This window comes from Piliocolobus tephrosceles, chromosome 7 (assembly GCF_002776525.5).
Source record: "Piliocolobus tephrosceles isolate RC106 chromosome 7, ASM277652v3, whole genome shotgun sequence".
In the NCBI taxonomy this organism is placed as follows: domain Eukaryota; kingdom Metazoa; phylum Chordata; class Mammalia; order Primates; family Cercopithecidae; genus Piliocolobus; species Piliocolobus tephrosceles.
In genome coordinates, this window is record NC_045440.1 from 4,063,591 (window position 1) to 4,084,101 (window position 20,511).

Sequence of the window (20,511 nt, forward strand, 5' to 3'; positions counted from 1 at the left end):
CTTGAAGACCTTTTCTGAATAAATGGATTATTCAGTCTGAGAGGTGACAACACGCTAGCACCCCTCACTCTGGGTGCCTCCTCAGCCTCTGCGTCCACTCTGGCGGCGCCTGAGGAGCCCTTCAGCCCGCCACAGCACTGTGGGAGCCCCCGTCTGGGCTAGCCGAGGCCTGCTCCCTCTGCTTGCGGGGAGATGTGGAAAGAGAAGCGCGGGCGGGAACCACGGCTGCGCGTGGCGCTCGCGGGCCAGCGCGAGTTCCGGGTGGGCGTGGGCTCGGCGGGCCCCGCCCTCGGAGCGGCTCGCCGGCGCCGCCGGCCCCAGTGAGGGCCTTAGCACCCAGGTCGGCAGCTGCAGAGTATGCCCCGGGTCCCCCAAGCAGTGCGGGCCGGCCGGCGCTGTGCTCTAATTCTCGCGAGGCCTCAGCAGCCTCCCCAAGGGACAGGGGCTCGGCACCTACAGCCTGCCATGCCGGAGCCTCCCGCCCCCAACATGGGCTTCAGCGCGGTCCAAGCCTCCCTGAGGAGCGCCGCCCCCTGCTCCGCGGTCCCCGGTTCCATCGACCACCCAACGGCTGAGGAGTCCGGGCGCACGGTGCCGAACTGGCAGGCAGCTGGGTCTGCAGCGCCCGTGTGGGATCCACTAGGTGAAGCCAGGTAGGCTCCTGGGTCTAATGGGGACTTGGAGAACTTTTATGTCTAGCTGGAGGATTGTAGATGCACCAATCAGCACTCTGTGTCTAGCTCAGGGTTTGTAAATGCACCAATTGGTGCTCTGTGTGTCCAGCTAATCTCGTGGGGACTTGGAGAACTTTTGTCTAGCACGGTCTAGCTAAAGGATTGTAAACGCACCAATCAGCACTCTGTGTCTAGCTCAGGGATTGTAAATGCACCAATCAGCACCCTGTCAAAACAGACCAATCAGCTCTTGTAAAATGGACCAATCAGCAGGATGTGGGTGGGGCCAGATAAATGAATAAAAGCAGGCTGCCCAAGCCTGCCAGAGGCAACCCACTCCGGTCCCATTGGACACTGTGGAAGCTTTGTTCTTTCACACTTTGGCTCCCCGCCACCTTTGTGAGCTATAACATCTTGAAGGTCTGCAGCTTCGCTCCTGAAACCAGCCAGACCACAAACCCACCAGGAAGAGTGAACAACTCGAGATGTGCTACTTTTAAGAGTTGTAACACCAACTGTGAAAGTCTGCAGCTTCACTCCTGTCAGCGAGACCTCAAACTCACCACAAGGAAGAAGCTCCAGACACATCTGAACATCTGAAGGAGCAAACTCTGGACACACCATCTTTAAGAGCTGAAACACTCCCTGCGACGGTCCATGGCTTCATTCTTGAAGTCAGCGAGACCAAGAACCCACCAATTCCTGATGGAAGTCCGTCATGATGAGCCCCCGGGTATGAACTATGAAATGGAGAAATCAGTAATGAAGTAAATGCAATTCAGGCCCACTTTTCCTTATCCTCAATTCTGATCTCCAAAAAGCTGTATAAAGTTTAAACAAAAATTTTTTTCTGATAATTTACTCTCTTTTTTTCATGAAAGCTTGTTTTTACTTGAAAGAACAAATAACAGAAAACTCTGGGGTATTGGGCTGACATTTTCTTTAAAAGGGAATGAAGTGGCTGGGTGCGATGGCTCACGCATGTAATCCCAGCACTTTGGGAGGCTGAGGCAGGTGGATCATGAGGTCAGGAGATTGAAATCATCCTTGCTAACACGGTGAAACCCCATGTCTACTAAAAATACAAAAAAAAAAAAAAAAAAAAAAAAAATAGCCTGGAGTGGTGGCAGGAGCCTGTAGTCCCAGCTTTTCGGGAGGCTGAGGCAGAAGAATGGTGTGAACCTGGGAGGTGGAGCTTGTAGTGAGTGGAGGTCAGGCCACTGCACTCCAGCCTCGGCGATAGAGCGAGACTCATCTCAAAAAAATAAATAAATAAATAAAAAATAACAAAGGGAATGAGGTGAGCCTGTTGCTTCGAAGAAAACTGACTGTGTTTATTGCTAAGGAGAAAATTCAAGCTTTTAGCAGGTGGGGTAGCTCATATCTGTAATCCCAGCTACTCTGAAAGCTGAGGCAGGAGCATCACTTGAGGCGAGGAGTTCAAGACCACCGTGAGTAATGTAGTGAGATCCCATCTCTAATAATAAAAAATAATGACAAAAAACAAAAATTTAAGCTTTTAGATGAAACTTAAAATTTTGGGTAATTTGGATTTATCATAATGAGCATGTCAGCTTCTCAATGATTGAAGTCTTTTCCAATCAGATCAGTGGTAATATTAATGAGTGTGCTATCTTGATTTCATATAAGATGTGTTAATATTTGGAAGATCACCATAACTCAGTGAACCAATGTTTGCCAGATGATCAGTGAATCATGTTGCAAAATACATAAATAAAAGATCTAATTAGAAGTACAAGATAGATCAATGGCTTTTAAAGAATCCGAGTAAAAAGATTTCATTGACAAATTTTCAGATTCAGCATTTTAGCTAACCTCTATGAAAATACTACTTATCAAGTTGCAGTGCAGTAGCAAAGGAAAATATCCACCTTATCTGAAATGGCTATTAAAGCACTCTTTCCTTTTCCAATTCCATATCTGTGTAAGGCAGATTTTTTTTGTATACTTCAATCAAAACAACATATCACAGCAGATTGATTGCTGTACCAGTATGGGAATCCACGTCTCTTCTGAACATTGAAGAGATTTGCAAAAATGTAAAATAATGCCATTCTTCTCACTAACACTTTTGGGAAATATAGTTATTTTCCTAATAAACATACAATACATTTTATCATTATATTTAATTAGTTAATATATATTTCTAAATTTTTCAGTTTTAATTTCTAACAAGATAAGTATTAACTAATATATCCCACATAAACAAGAGCTCTGTAATGTCTTTATTAATTTTCAAGAATATAAAGGGGTCTTGACACCAAAAGGTTTGGAAACCACTGTTTTAAAGTATTTTACCAAATGAAACTCTACATTAATGTAAATGAAATCATAATGTTGATGGTACATTTTATGCAACTCAGCCAAATAATTCTGAAGTTTATTTGGGAAGGAATATGTTCATGGCCAGCTGAAGAAATTCTGAAAAAGTAGATCAATGGAAAGAAACATCCCTACTCATAGTAAGCCATCATATAAAACTATAGCAACTAAAACTGTGTGGAATCAGCTGCGTATGGTGGCTCACGCTTGTAATCCCAGCACATTGGGAGGCCGAGGCGGGTGGATCACCTGAGGTCGGGAGTTCAGAGACCAACCTGACCAACATGGAAAAACCCCATCTATACTAAAAATACAAAAAATAAAAATAAAAGATTATCTGGGCGTGGTGGTGCGCGCCTGTAATCCCAGCTACTCAGGAGACTGAGGGAGGAGAATCGCTCGGACTGGGGAGGTGGAGGTTGCAGTGAGCCAAGATCGTGCCATTGCCATCCAGCCTCGGCAACAAGAGCGTAATTCCATCTCAAAAAAAAAAAAAAAAAAAAAAAAAAAAAACCTGTGTGGAATCAGTACAAAAGTAGGTAAACAGATCAATACAATAGATAAAAATGAAGAAATTGATCCTTCAAATATAATTATTAAGACTTATGAAAAGAGGCATTTCAGGTAGGAAAAAGGTTGTGCAATAAATGGCGTTTAAACAGATTCGGGGCAAAAACAGAATGTCATATTTGTTTGGTCAAGGTTCTTAGTTTCAAACAATAAAATTCTTTCAAACTAGCTTAAGGTAAAAGGAACCTTTATTAGAACATAAGGTAAAAGGAACATATTAAAGGGTACGTGGAGTACACAAATCTTGCAGCAAATTCATGAAGAAAAAGATTCCAGTCTTTATTTTAAGGAATGACCAGCAAAACCAAACCACAGAACTAAACAGCCCGAGGAACTGATGCATGTACTACAAAAGGGGAAGCTGCAGAAATCAGAAGTTTCTACCACAGCAGTGACTTCAGAACCACACCACTTCTCAGGAAGCTGCCAAAACAGGAATTCATCTGCCTGACGAGAAGCGGCCACCATAGTTGCTGATTTGAGACCTTGCTACTTCTGCTACGACCCAAGCCTGCAAAGTGAATGCCGCGTGCCCTTTCTTTCTCTCAAAATAATTCAGTTCAAATCAAAGTCTCTTGTGAGAACCTCTGATTGGTAGAATGAGACTCGCATCCCCAAACCCTGGTTCTATGGAAGTCTGGAAGGTCAGAATGGTCATTGAGACACACTGCTTTGATGACATGATCCTTATCTCTCACCATAGCAAAAATAAATAAAGAACAAAGCCATTACACAAAAATACAGGCAAGTGTTTTTATAATCAGGAAGATTTCAAAAACAAAATACGAACCTCAGAAGCCACTGTATAGAAAAGATTAATAGGCTTGACTCCCTAAAAACTGAAAACTTTTATATGACAAAAGATACGTAAACAAAATTTAAAAGTCTCATAGCTGGAAGAAAATTTTAGCAACATTTATAGCAAAAAAAGGAGGGCTTAGAATTAATAAAAAGACTCTTACAAATCAGTAAGAAAAAGATATCCAACTCTATGAAATCGGGGAGTGAAATGAGCAGGCAACGGTATTAGGCTGTTCTTGCATTGCTAGAAATACCTGAGATGGGTAATTAACAAAGAAAAGTCTTTAATTGGCTCACAGTTCTGCAAGCTTTACAGGAAGTATGGTGCTGACATCTGCTCGGCTTCTGGGGAGGCCTCAGGAAGCTTTTACTCGTGGCGGAAGGAGAAGCAGGAGCAGGCATTGTCACATGGCCAGAGCAGGAGTGAGAGAGAGAGAGTGGGAGATGCCCGACACTTTAAACCAGATCTTGCATGAACTCAGTCATCACTAAGGTGATAAGCCATTCATGAGGGGCCCATCCCCATGATGCAGACATCTCCCACTAGTCCCCACCTCCAACACTGGGGATTACATGTCAACATGAGATTTGGAGGGGAATACATATCCAACACATTTCAGCAATATTTATATAAAAGCTACTTTTTATCCTATTTGTATAAGAATATGCTTGTTTTGCAATTGCACAGAAGTCTAGAGGAATAAAACACCCTTAACTGAGGCTACTTCTGGGAAGGAAAGGGCAAGTGAGGGGAGAAGGAGGTTGTCAAAAGGGCCCTTTCTTTTGTACATCTTCCTTATTGTTTGAAGTTTTACAAAAATATATTTGGATATTAACTGTATAGTTAAACTATAAAATCTTATTTTGCTGTCTTTATAATAGTTAGCAATAAACATATATTTTTGCATTTCAGGATATGATTGGAGGCCATTTCAGTGCAATAACAACCACGGTGGGCTTTTTCAAAGCTTAGACATATTTTCTGAAATCAGAAGATTGTGTTTATGCTTTGGGTAATTACAAATTCTTGATAATTAATTCCATGCAACTTTTACCATTTTACTCATATGATACACATTTCTTGATTTTATAATTGGGAAATAAATATTTTATTTATTTAATTTTTGAGACCAGGTTTTACTCTGTCACCAGGCTGGAATGCAGTGGTGCAGTTATACCTCACAACAACCTCAAACTCCTGGGCTAAAGTGATCTTCCCACCTCAGCCTCCTGAGTAGTGGGACTACAAGTGCAGGCCACCACCCCAGCTAATTTTAAAATTTTTTTGTAGAAGCAGGGTCTCCCTATGTTGCCCAGGCTGGATTCAAACTCTTGGCTCAAGTGATCCTCTTTTCTTTGCTCCCGCAGTGCTGGGATTACAGGCATGAGCCACCGTGCCTGGCCTAGTTTCTTTTCTATTTATAGTACTACTTACTGAGCCTTCAGCAACAGAGTAGGCGTCACCAATTGCCATCTCCCTCACTTCTCCCCAAATAATGATATTCAATTTTTCACCTTCATACAAGCATAAATTTGTGACTAATTATAGAAACCATAAGGGAAAAAGAATATATGGAGGGAGAAGTGTCTAAAAACCCTGTCTTTCCTGAAATAATTCAGCAGTATTGATTTAGAGCAGTTGAATCATTACCACCTCTTCTGTAAATATATCAGTCAAGACAGAAATAGCTTCTGAGAACTGAGCCTCTTCCTGTTCAAAAGTGCTGTGACTGTAGGGGAACCAAGAATCATTAAAGACTTGAAATTGCAACAAAAGGAATTTAGATTAAATTTAATGACAAATTTCCCCTCTGTGAAAGTTATTAAATACTTGAAGAATTATAAAACTCTGATGAACACTTATATTTTAAAAATGCACCTCTCTCAATCATCAGTAATAATACCTTAGCCATTCCACAAACATTTTTTGAGTATCTACTATGTTCAAAGTTCTGCGCTTGTCAACTGGGAAGTAGAAAGATGAATGAGACATGATCCTATACACAGGGAATGTATCAAACCTGTGAGAGAAATGAAATGCACTAATTCATTCATTTGTTGGATAATTGTTGTAAGTGCTAACCACTGGGCATTAGGGATACAATGGTGACCAGCACTCAACTATGGATGTGGAATATGGGAAGAAAATTCTGTGATGGGTTACAGTGGAGCAAGATTATTTTGTCTGTGATATGAAACAAAGCTTTATGTAAGGGGCATTTGAGCTCTGTCATATGTAGAGTTTTAATAGATAAAAATATGGAAAGAGGAAATGTCAGGCTGAGAGAACAGCATGAGGGAAAGGAAGAGAGATGTGATAGTAGAGGGTATGTTGGTATGTATCTGAGGCACAACTGAAACTCAATACCTGATAAACACAATAGGATGCTAGAGACTATCACAAACAACCCCCAAATCTCAATAGCTCACATCACAGTCAAATTTAGAATTCAGACTGTGGTCTTCCACATGGAGATTCATGAATCTCTTGGATTTGTCTTCCTTACTAATTCTCTCTGTATTCAGCAGACAGAGAGACAGAGAATGAAAGAGCAAGAAAGAGAGATCATAACATAGAGGAGGCTGTACAGAGTAAGGACTAGAACTTGCCATGCATCATTTGCCCGCATCCTATTGGCCAGAACTAAGTCACATGGACGTGGTCCCATTTAAACACTAAGGAGACTGGGCTATGTAGTCTCCTGAGTGCCCAAGAGGTAACTGATCCTAGTTTGTTGATCACTTAACATTATCTTTGCCACAGAGACAATATTATCTATAAAGACCAATTTATTTAAGAGGACTATTGTTTAGTGTTTAAGTACTTTGTATTTAGTTACTGATACATGAAACATGAACACCATTATGTACATTGCAAACAAATTTTTTAAATTTTCTTTTTTTTAAGAGACAGGATCTTGATATGTTGCCCAGGCTGGAGTGCAATGGCTATTCACAGGCACAATCATAGCACAGTATAGCCTCAAACTCCTGACTTAAAGAGATCTTCCCACTTCAGCCGCCCAAGTAGCTGGATGGAAGCAAATATTGAATAACTATTTTACAAGATGCACTCAACTCTGAAAATGCAGTAAATGATATAATTACTGAAGGTGCTTACAATTTAAACAGGAATGAGGACACACAGAATGAGAGAATTACAGTACAATATGGCACATGGTAAATGACAATGTCCAAAACAACACTTTGTTCAGTTTTAATTTATTATTCATATAACGCTATTCTGAAAAAGAAGCAAAATATATTGTTATTTGGATTTCCTTACATAGTTTTCAGGTAGGCTTATAGTATTCTCCAAGCATAGACAAAATGTAGTGGCCTTTAAAAAATCAAACAAGTGTAAATGAAAACTGAAGACCTTGATAAACAGACAGTATTATTTACTCTCTAAGGAAAGATGCAATTCACACAGCGGTTGTGGCGATTTAGTCAGTACACCTGAAAAATGTTACTTGATCTTCTGACGAGTTAAAAAAAAAGATTTTGACATTTCATTTGAATCATTTACATTTCTCACATAGAGAAAGTTTACCATAATCATTAAGCATATTGGCATTAGAGTTAGATGCAAATCATTGCAAGTCACAGCCCAGCTGTGTGTCGTCTTGGGGAAAGTTCCTTAACCTCCCTTAACCTCAGTTTCCCCCATTTGTGAAAAAATAGGGATAATAACAGTAATAATACTAATGCTTCCTCAGGATCTCCTAAGGATTACATGAGTTAAAACACCATTATACTTCGTCCACCACGGGGCATATGATAAATACTTTCTTAATGAAAGGTTATGAGGATGTTAAAAATCAGTGTTTTTGTAGATTATTTAACAACACGATATGTTGTACAAAAAATGCAATTTAAAGTAAAAATGAATACGATGTAATCCCAACTTTGATTGATGGACACAGACAGAAAGGAAATGCACCAAAATATTAACAATGATGTTTTTAAGTGGTACAATTATGGATGTTTTTATATTCCTGCTCATACAGAAGTTTAGGGGTAAACATTTGTCTCTTTTATTTGCATCGTATTATTTCTAAAATCCTTTACATCTCTTAAACTGTGTATGCATACATAATTGCTTTATTAACATGATGTGATTCCATCTGTTATTTTCTCCTAAAGATAAGACCTCCCTGAGGAAACTCTTGACTTTGCTCTTGCCTTAGAATAATTGGCCAGCAACATTAAAAATTCATCTGCTGAGAAGCAAACAGGGTTTTTATGTGTTTGTTTGTTTCTAATTTTTTTTCTTTCTTAGTCAATAGTAAAAACTTAACATACCTTTTCAAATTCTCATTTTTTCCCCTTTTTTTCTCGAACATTTCCTGGATCCTGAATGAATACATATTGGAATAATTCCAAATAATTTCTAGCATAAAACTTTACTGACATTTGAACGTGACAAATGGAGATACCAAACTCTAGAACCCCAAACCATTGCAGAGTTTCTTTAAAGCTGAAGCTAAGGTATAGAGAATGCATACATTTATTTGGCTTTATACATTTAGGTATAAATTGCAATCTTGAGAACAAGTGTTCATTTTTGTTTCCATGTAAGATAACTTTCTCTTTTGCATGAATATTTCTTTAAAAACTTTCTAATTGACAGATAAAATTGTCTGTATTTATCATGTACAACATGATGTTTTGAAGTATATATACATTGTAGAATGACCAAATCTAGCTAATTAACATATGTGTTATCTCACATAGTTATCATTTTTGTGGTGAGAGCACTCAACTTTCACTTTCTTAGCAGTTTTCAAGAATACAAGATTTTCTTATTAACTATGGTCATCATATTTACAATAGATCTCTTGAAGGCATTCTTCCTATCTAACCGAAACTTTGTATCCTTTGACTTACATCCCCACCACCACACCATACCCTTGTAACTACCACACTACCCTCTAATTCTGAGATAGACTTTTAGATTCCCCATATAAGTGAGATCATTTGTTATTTGTCTTTCTATACCTGGTTTATTTCACTTAACACAATACCCTCCAGATCCATCCATGTTGTCACAAATGGCAGGATTTTCATCTTCTTTTTTTGAGACCAGGTCTCCATCTGTTTCCCAGCCTGGAGTGCAGCGGTATGATCACAGCTCACTGCAGCTTCGACCTCCTAGGCTCAAGCAATTCTCCTGCCTCAGCCTCCCAAGCAGCTGGAACTACAGAAACACACCACCATGCCAGCCTAATTTTTTTTTTTTTTTTTTTTTTTTTGGGGGGGGGGTTTTGCTTTTTTTCCTTGGCTGGTCTTGAACTCCTGGGCTCAAATGATCTGCGCCTTGGCTTCCCAAAGTGCTGGGATTACAGGTGTGAGCCACTGTGCCTACCTGCCTCCTTTTTTTTTTTTTTTTGACTCAACAGTGTGCATGAATATTTCTTGAATCTTGATTATGAAATTACAAGTTAATCTTTGTGTAAACAAAATTTTCTTTTAACATGTATTAAGTTTGAATATAGGAAAATTGTGCTTGACATTTTTCTTAAATTGTGTGCTCCAGGTTATGCTGATCCAATTTATAACCAGATAGAATTGAGAGAAGTGAACTATGTTACTTTACAGTTGCCGTATGTGGCCTGAATAGTAAATGTAGAAAAGCTTTGCTGTGGGGAAAGAAAAGAGGCACTGTCCAAAATCATGGAAGAATTCTCTCCTGCAATTAAAAAAAAAAGATGCACCATCAGAGAAATGCAAATCAAAACCACAATGAGATACCGTCTCACACCAGTTAGAATGGCGATCATTAAAAAGTCAGGAAACAGCAGGTGCTGGAGAGGCTGTGGAGAAACAGGAAGATTTTAACAGTCTTGGTGGGACTGTAAACTAGTTCAACCATTGTGGAAGACAGTGTGGCAATTCCTCAAGGATCTAGAACTAGAAATACCATTTGACCCAGACATCCCATTACTGGATATATACCCAAAGGATTATAAATCATGCTGCTATAAAGACACATGCACACGTATATTTATTGGGGCACTATTCACAATAGCAAAGACTTGGAACCAACCCAAAAGTCCATCAATGATAGACTGGATTAAGAAAATGTGGCACATATACACCATGGAATACTATGCAGCCACAAAAGGATGAGTTCGTGTCCTTTGTAGGGACATGGATAAAGCTGGAAACCATCCTTCTGAGCAAACTATCGCGAGGACAGAAAACCAAACACCGCATGTTCTCACTCATAGGTGGGAATTGAACACTGAGAACACTTGGACACAGAGTGGGGAACATCACACACTGGAGCCTCTCGTGGGATGGGGGGAGGGGGGAGGGATAACATTAGGAAATATACCTAATGTAAATGACGAGTTGATGGGTGCAGCACACCAACATGGCACATGTATACATATGTAACAAACCTGCATGTTGTGCACATGTACCCTAGAACTTAAAGTATAATAAAATAATAAATAAATAAATAAATAAATAAATAAAAGATGGAGAAGCCAAAGAAACTTCCCACCTGTCTGGCCCTGAGCAGTGACTTCAACCTCTGGGCTATTTCACCTGCAGTCTTCTCCTGCAAATGGCATTTTCTCCTGTTTTGTCGTTTTTGTTTCATCATGGTAATTTATTTTTCTTTTAGACAAACTACAAGAAAAAAATACCTTCTCTGACCTTTAGTGGCTGTTTTGACTGCTCAGTTGGATTTTTAAAATGCTTCTAGTCATCTTCCTACTGATAATCGTTATTTGTGGCAACCTCATGGAAGAGGCTAAGGCACAAAATATAATTTTAAAGTGTTTACTTGAGCCAAGATGAGGACAGCTGCCTGGAAGACTCAGACCCAAGTAACTTTGGATATGAGCTTCATTCAACCTTTCTTACAAGCGGGTTTTAAAAGGCAACAAGGCAGACAAGTTGTCAGAAATTCCCATTGGTTTATGGAAATGAAAATGATTAGTAATTGGCTATATATTTTTAAACTATAGGATATTAGTTATGGTGTCCAGTGCACGGCATTGTTAGGTTAATTTACAGCTACTTGTGGCGACAGTCAGTCTAGAGCAAGCAGATTCTAGAGATGATGAGCTTAGCTCCAGGGGAGAAGTGGAGCATGACTGCTGCCTCATTCCTTTGCCTCTCTGGGCCTGATCATTTGCAGGAGGCTTGCATTCCTCATAAAGTTTCTTTTCTTTCTCATTTGCTTATTCTCTTTCCTTTTCTTCTTTCACACTAAATGGGAAGAAGAAAGTACAAATTCCAGTTCAACAGGTATGTGCAGTCTTATACGGAAACTAGGACCCCGTTTTCCTTGATTATCCATGGAAACATTCTTCATGGTCTCCAAGGCAGATTGCCTTTTCTGGTCTCAGCTGGATCCCTCAGATAAATTGGATGAAACCAATCTTTGCATCTCTTTCTCACGTTACTTATACCTTGACTACTATTCCAAACATAATGAGCTTCATCACCAGTACAGAAGGTGACACCATCAGAGCAGGAAAGAGAAATTAGAGCTACAAAGGCTATGTTGTGAAAATACTAGGCTCATTCTTTCTCCAAACACCGGAAAAGACTGTGTATTCTGTCATTTCCCAAAGTACACTGTCACATTGCATCAAAGAACCCCAGCCCAGGATAGGACATTGAGGTGTCTGGCACGACTTTCTGTCTGATATATGGGCACCCTCTGCAAACATCACCAGTAAATGAGCTGGCCTATTCCTCTGCCCATTCAGAGACAAAGAGTTGTGCCTCTTGAAAAAGCTCTACTTTTATGCAGTTGAAACTTTAGAAATCTCTTCCTCTAATTTAGTCTAAATGTTCCTCCTCATAACTTGCATTCACTGGTCCAAGTCTGCCCTCTGGAGCATCTCAGAATAAGTCTCCTTCCCCTTCCATCTCACAAGTGCTTCCTAAATTTTTTGGATGAATTAAATAGAAGCTTCTATCAACTATTAACTCCACATCCAGTCTTTTGAAACGCAGCTTGGAAAATGGGAGTTTTTCCTACTGAACGTTTAGATCATAAATGAATGCAATAAAGAAAGCACCAAATCTCTTCTTTATTTTACAACTCTACATTTTCACTCCAGATATAAACAAAAATGCTTTTCCTTTTAAGAACTGTGGGAGATCTCAGTGATTATCTAACTCAACCCTCTCACTTCTTAGATAAGTGACTTAAGGCCCAGAGGTCTTGATTAAGATCAGAGTCACAGGACTCTGGCTATTTGAACCCTGAGAGCAATGCTGAAGTGGAGTAGTATTGTCTTGCTTGCTCTCAGAAGATAAGAGTTGTGCTTTGCCAATTGCAAATACTTTTTAAACAAAAATTTCTTATGGCACATATTTCTGAAACTATATTACAATGTGTTAATTTCTAGTGACATACATTAGAATCTAATCTTAAGCAATAATTTATTTGAAAATATCTCAAAACTTGTATCCCCAAAAAGTTCAAAAAATATCTTCAGAGAAAAATAAAAACCAACCATCTCAAAATTCACCCTTTATTTTCCCCAGAAGCAAATCTCTAGGGATGACATGAGCACATGTGAGTGCACAAGTACACAAAATGCACAAGCACACGCGCACACACACACACACACACACACACACAGACCCTATTTCTCCATTTTTCCTAGAGCTGACTTTCATACAAACCCAAGATTACCATTACTAATAGGTAGATCTAATCAAGACACTTAGCCAGGGAGCCAACATTTGCCTTCACCTAACAAACAGGATGTAAATACAATAGGCAAATTCTTTTTGACATAGACATAAAATAGCTTTTTACAATGAGAATGATGAGGTCATTGTGACTCCTTCACTTGAAACAATTGGACTTTCTTGTACTGTTGCGCTTGAGATTGTAAAATAATAATAAAGAAAAAGAACAAGAGAGCACTATGTTGGTATTGCTCCTCACACACCTGGTTGGTAAGAGCAGTGATGAAATAGCAATCAAATTTATGAGACAAGAGTTGTGGCTATAAATAGGGATCTGCTTTGCTCCCAAACTGCATAGAATCCCTTTCCCTTTAAAACATATGTACTTTGGGAGGCCGAGGCAGGTGGATCACAAGGTCAAGAGATCGAGACCATCCTGGCTAACACAGTGAAACCCCGTCTCTACTAAAAATATAAAACATTAGCCGGGCGTGGTGGCGGGCGCCTGTAGTCCCAGTTACTCGGGAGGCTGAGGCAGGAGAATGGGCTGAACCCGGAAGGTGGAGCTTGCAGTGAGCAGAGATTGTGCCACTGCACTCCAGCCTGGGCGACAGAGCAAGACTGTCTCAAAAAATGAAAATACAAAATATAAGACGAGGCCAGGTGCAGTGGCTCACGCCTGTAATCCCAGCACTTTGCGGGGCTGAGGCAGGTGGATGACCTGAGGTCAGGAGTTTGAGACAGCCTGGCCAACATGGTGAAGCCCTGTCTCTACTAAAAATACAAAAACATTAACCAGGCCTGGTGGCACTCGCCTGTAATTCCAGCTACTTGGGAGGCTGAGGTAGGAGAATTGCTTGAACCTGGGAGGTAGAGATTACAGTGAGCTGAGATTGTACCACTACACTCCAGCCTGGGGGACAGAGCGAGACTCCCTCTCAAAAAAAAAAAAAAGTATATATATATGAAAATAAAATTCCATCACCCAGAGAAAATCATTAGTCACGTTTTTGTATAGTTGTTCAGTATTTTTCCCTACATATATGTAAATATACTATATAATGTTAAAATATTGGGGTGAAAATGCTTTTTATTTAATACTGCATTGTATCTCCAGGTCATTAAATTGTCTTCAGTATCATGGCTCTGCATTTCTTGACACGTAGTTGCTCCCTTATTTATATAACACACTCTGTTGGTGAGATTTATTGTATTTTTTTTGCAGTTTTTCATTTCCTACCATGACAAATAAGCTCATCTTTTCCAGTCCTTGTTTGTTCAAAGCTGGAAACAACACACACACCCAAATCAGACCTGAGATTCTATGCACAAAAGTACTTCTTGAAACGAATTATGTAATAGTATTGTAAAAAAGAAAAAAAATAGAGATAAAATAAGCCAAGTGATATGTGTCAGTCAGTGTTCCAGCGAAAAGCTGACTCCAAAAATTACATGATCACAATAGCAGAAAGATGAAAGAGTGACAGACAAAAGGTAAGAGCGGGAGGATGAAGAGGTAATACTCAAACAGCTTTGGAGATGGAGAGGAAGCTGGCAAATGACACAAAGGATAGCTGGAGGATGACCCAGTTTCCCATGAGGCAAAAGAAACAATGTTGTTTGACATCTTCAGCAAACATTCCAAACTGTAAGGAAGAGGGGTGATGGGTTTGTGTTGGTGATAACAGCAAAGTATTAAAGCGTGCATAAAAACTTTCACCATAAAGCAACAATTATTCTTGGTAATGCTACCAGGATAACAAGTTTCTACATGTTGTAATGCTGGCAAAGAAAATAGGGTGTGTTTAGAGATTAGATGCCCCATGGACTTGTGGTCATGGAAACAAAAGCAAAGAGCTAACATGGCTACGTGTTGAGGTTGGTATTTGAGGGAACATCCTGCGTGTGTTTTATTCAGTATTGTGTAGTACAGAAAAGGTCACACACTTATATGACAGAAGTAGATGTATATGAGGCTTTTTTTTTCTTTGTTTTATTCTTTTTTCATTTTTTGTGGGGTTTTTTGTTTGTTTTGATTATTTTTCTTGATGCATATGTTCCTTCAACAGAAACTTATTCAGCACTTCCATGTGCAGGGCTCTGGACTAGACACTGAGGATCTAAGGCTGAATCCTACACAGTCCTCCCTCTGGAAGAGTGATGAGACCTGTGAGCTCTCCTAGCAACTCTGTGGTCTTCCTTCAAGGTGTGTGTTGCAATTTGGGGTTGCACATTTTAGTTGTGATATTTGTGATTATTTGATTAATGTTTATCATCCCACGAGACTATAAGTGCCATGAGGGTAGATATCTTACCTGTTTTGCTCCCCCTTGCTTTTCTCACAGACTGCTCAGTATAAAATAAATGTCCAGTGAATCTTTGTTGAATAAAATAATACTTTATACGAAGGTTAGAGATAAATGTTACAAGAGGGATCTAGATCAAGAACTGATAAATTCCTAGGACAGAAAGGTTAATCTAGACAAAAGCTTTTTGTCTGGAATTGTCTTTTATGGAAGAGACGGCCTCGAAAATCAGAAGAGCAGATTAAGCAATTATTGTAATCATCTAGGTGGGAAGTAATGGGACATAAACAACTGGAATAGAAACAGTAAGAAGGGAGCAGAGTTGATAAATAAAAGCAGTACAGATATAAAATTGTCAGACAGTGGTCACCAGTGAGCTATGAAGGACAAGAAGAGGCAGAGTCTGAGAATGTGCCAGGTGACTGGGACGATGGGGATTGTAGAAGAAAGCAAAGGGCAGCTGCTTTAGGTGCACGGAGGTCAAAGGACCTCAGTTTCGTATGTGTTGAGGTCACCCTGATGGAGATGTCAGGCAAGATGAGCATGGGAATCTGCAGGTTTATGAGAAGACCAATTCAGAGATACAGATTTTTGAGAAATCTACATAGAGTTTTCCTTGCAGTTAGAAAGGTGGATGAGGTTGTCCAGGGAGATTATATAGACAGAAAAGCAGAGGACCAAGGACAGGTACTTGAGAAACGATGAGACTTGGCAGGACTAGTTTTTAAAAAGTTCAGGAAGACAGAGAAGTAGCATTTCTCTTGTTGGTGCATAAAACCCTATGAGAGAAGAAACCATCCTATTCCCAATGCTGGGAAGTTCCCTATGTACCTTGGGAAGGTCTTCTGGGTTTCACAGATGTGAAGGATGTCAGATAAAGGGTATCTTGGATAAAGGCAGCAGCTACACACTCTCTGGCAGCAAAATCGCTGGAGAACTGAAGGGTTTAGGTTTTAGGAGATGGCTACTGGGACTCCAGCCCGTGAACATCCCAAAATGACAAGGACAGCTCTTGGTTAGCACTCCTGTCTCTAAATTGTGCTGACTAATAAATAGCTGTGAACTCTTTGATTCTCAGTCCAGTCTGACTGGGTCACTGCAGGGAATCCTTTAAAACTAATGAGGCCATAAAGCTTGAGCTTTGTCTATCCCTGTTGTTAGAATATTTTGTCTCCAGTGTCCTAAAGATCAGTCTGGGAGACAGGAACACACCTCACAATTTCTTCCTGTAATCCGAAGCTAAGCCCGCCTGCTCTACCATTCAGCCTGGTGAGGGTTCCACTTCCTTATGCATCAAGATGTTATTCTGCTAAACTAGCTAACATCACTAAAAAAAAACGGGATGACTTGGAAAGGTGGAGAAAAGAGGGTAAAAATACAGTAATTTTTTGGTAAGTCTCCATCATGCTAATAATAGGTAAGCACTCCCAATGGCTAAGAGCCTGTACCTTAGACCAGGTCCTTTAATAAAATAGACGGTCAAGGCTGAAATGAATGAAATGGTGACATGAGCAGCATGCAGCACATTTTGAGGCTTATGGCAATACATGCATATTAATGCATATATGTGCATTGAGTTCTAAGTGCGAAGGACTGTGATAGCCAATGAGGATAAGTAAAATAATGGTCAAAAGCTCTAGGAAAAGAACTTACGTGAATTTCTGACTTAAATGCCACACCTTAAGAGACTTCAGATGTGGAGTAGTTATTACATAAGCTGGAGAAATTTCATGCTTTGCTAGGCAACGGCCTTGTAGTCCACAGGACATGCTAGACTGAACTGGTCACATTTGGAAAGTGTGCAGCCTCTGTGTACCTAAGTGTAAGGAAGCACTGGGGCTGCCTTGCTCAGAAAGAGGCAGTGAGAAAGGCAGGCACTCAAAGAATCATGGTCAGCCATCTGCAGCCTCAAGAGGTGTGTGCCAGACCCAGGCAGTTGACTAATAAAGAAACTGAGTTAACTGAGAAAGGTCATAATAATACGATATAGTACTGATGCTCCTTGACTTATGATGGGGGTTACATCCTAATAAACCTGTTGTAAATGGAAAGTGTTGTAAAATGCATTGAACACACCTACCCTACTGAACATGATAGCTTGGTTTAGCTTACCCTTAAAATGTGCTCAGAACACTTACATTAGCCTGCACTTGGGCAAAATCATCTAAGACAAAGCCTATTTTATAATAAAGTGTTGAATATCTCATGTAATTTATTGAATCCTGTACAAAAAATGAAAGACAATGGTTGTATGAGTACTAGAAGTGTGACTTCTTGTGAATACGCATTGCTTTCAAATTATCATAAAGTAGAAATATTGTAAATGAACCATATAATGCAAGGAACATCTGTATATATAATATATAAAATATATTGCTATATATAAATATATGTGTGTATATGACATATAATACAATAATTTATATTATATAAATATATTAAAATATATAATACATACGAATATTCATATTGCATATATATTTATATTGTATATGAATATATAATATGAGTATATAAATTATATGCATGATATAATAATAAAATGTAATGATAAAGAAACTCAGTTAAGCAACATACAATGAAGTTAAGTGTAATGTTAGAAAAAACAGAAGGCCTGGCACGGTGGCTCACTACTGTAATGCCACCACTTTGGGAGGCCGAGGCAGGCGGATCACAAGGTCAGGAGATCAAGACCATCCTGGCTAACATGGTGAAACCCCGTCTCTACTAAAAATACAAAAAATTAGCCAGGTGTGGTGGCAGGTGCCTGTAGTCCCAGCCACTTGGGAGGCTGAGGCAGGAGAATGGCGTGAACCCGGGAGGCAGAGCTTGCAGTGAGCCAAGATGGCACCGCTGCACTCTAGCCTGGGCAACAAAGCAAGACTCCATTTCAAGAAACAAAACAAAACAAAACAAAAAACAAACAAAAAAAGCAGAAAACCACGTGTTCAGTGTTTCATAGTTGTCTAATTTATGTTGAGACTGTGGCCAACACACTTTATAATTCTTCCTCAGAGAAAACGTATTGTTTCTACAAAGACTCTACTTATTAATAGCAATCTTATATGTGGCATCACTGGCCTATTTGTATTGTTTTCTTTTTCTTTTTTTATATACAAAAATCTCCATTCTAAGAACCCAAGTTAGGAAATGCTATAGGATTGGGTATGACTACCAAGAGTAAAAATCCACTGAAATTTTTTTTAAATGAAAAATGCTAAACCTCACAAATAATGAGAGAATAATACAATAAAGCCCCACGTGTGCACCCAGCATCAGCAACTGTCAATATTTTGACAGTCATTTTTTTAATCTATTCCTTCCCCCTTTTTGCTGAGATATGAAAGTGAAATTCTCAGGTACAAAAAGAACATAAATGGTTTAAAAGTCTAGCTATGTTTCTTGAGTGTACAAATTTTCTTCACAGTACATTTTTCTTTCCATTTCCACTACCATTACCCAAATTGTACTGGTGGTCATTGAAATGCCTTTTATGATGGTCTCAACTAGAAAAATCTCTTTGTTTTTCTACCTGCCTCCAAATAAGAAAGACATTGGTAACTCATGTCATAGTTCATGAGTCTCCAGGGATTCTACACATCTGCTTCAGCCAGTCTGTGAACTTTCAGAAAACATATACAAGTATTTCACATTTGTTTATTATATAAGGGGGTTTCAAAGCTTCTATCAACATTTTCATAGGGGCCTATTACCCACAAAAGGTTAAGAATCTCTGCCTCTATTACATCTTGAAAGCATATCAAATATACTATCTCACTTGCACTAATTGTATTTATTTATTTATTTTTTATTTATTTTGAGATTGGGTCTCTGTCACCCAGGCTGAAATGCAGTGGTGCAAGCATAGCTCACTGCAACTTCAAACTTCTGGGCTCAAGCGATCCTCCTGCCTCAGCCTCCTGAATGGCTGCGATTGTGGGCATGCACCACCATACCTGGTTAATGTTTTGTATTTCTTTCAGAAATGAAATTTCACTATGTTGCCCAGGCTGGTCTCAAACTCCTGGCCTCAAGCGATCCTCCCATCTCGGCCTCCCAAAGTGCTGGAATAACAGGCATGAACCACCTCACCTAGTCCTTAGCCATTTTTTAATATTTAAATCAGGTACCAGCCACCACTTCCAGGATGCCTTCCCTGACGATGTCACCTACAACTGATTTCTCTCATGGTTTCTTGCAAAAGTTAAGCTAGGTTACTTTCCTGTTTATCACAGTCGCTCAATCACTAGACAAGTATTTATCAGGTCGTACTATTTGCCAGGCACTATCCTGTACTTTAGGTATACTTTGTCTCCTGATGCACTGTTAGAAGAGGACAAGGAACATCACAGTATCCAACACATCTCCTGTGTCCAAGGACATATTGCAGTTGTAACTCCAGTGAATGGAAGCAAAAGGCCGAGCAGTTGCATTTCTGTAGCTGGCGTTCAGCTCAAGAATACCAGACTCGTGGTGATTTTTTTTATTTTATTTTATTTTTTTCTTTCTTTCTTTTTGCATGTGAGGCCTTTACAGAAAAAGAAAATGTCAATCTGATTATCCAGGGCATGACGATAAAGAGAAGCCCAAACAAATGTTCCCCCACTGCACCCCACCCAATATACTGTGGCACTAGAAAACCATTCCAGAATCAGAAAGTATATGCTGATCTCCACCAGCCCTCTTAGTCACACCTGAAATAGACCAGCGTCTATGTGAGACCTGTTGTTGGGTCCCCATAAATAACCTGGACTGGAAAAAACAGCTCCACATGAACTCTGCCCCCTAGGCAGGGGATCGGGAGCACGAACCTCTATACCAAGGGCGGCAGAGCGGTTACTAAACGTGCTCGTTTTTCGTCACTGGGAACGTGCATTTTTCAAGTGCATAGGTCCCTGATGATAAGGGAGTTGTTTAATAATAGGCGGTTGGAGATATTATCACGTTAGGGACTTGGAAGAAAGTAATTAACGCTATTGTAACAGAAGCAATGGGGGGAGGGAAGGTTTGTGTCCAGTTTTGGACAAAAAACTCTTAAGTTCCACCCGCCTTTTGATGGATGCTTTTTTGATGGGGCTCGATTTGCAAAACTCAACAGATAAGGCACGCTGTGTACTGGAATGATTTGGAGCGTCTAAGCCGTGGCACCC

At 39.7% G+C, this 20,511-nt stretch overlaps 1 protein-coding gene across 1 annotated transcript in view; it reads left to right on the forward strand.

The window, feature by feature from the left end:
- Positions 1-357: 357 nt before the first annotated feature.
- The window catches only part of LOC111551390, a 47,888-nt gene continuing 27,734 nt past the window's right edge, over positions 358-20,511 (forward strand). The window contains exon 1 of the mRNA XM_023225311.1: positions 358-643. Coding sequence (XP_023081079.1) covers positions 358-643 — 286 coding nt within the window. The remainder of the gene's footprint in view (positions 644-20,511) is intronic.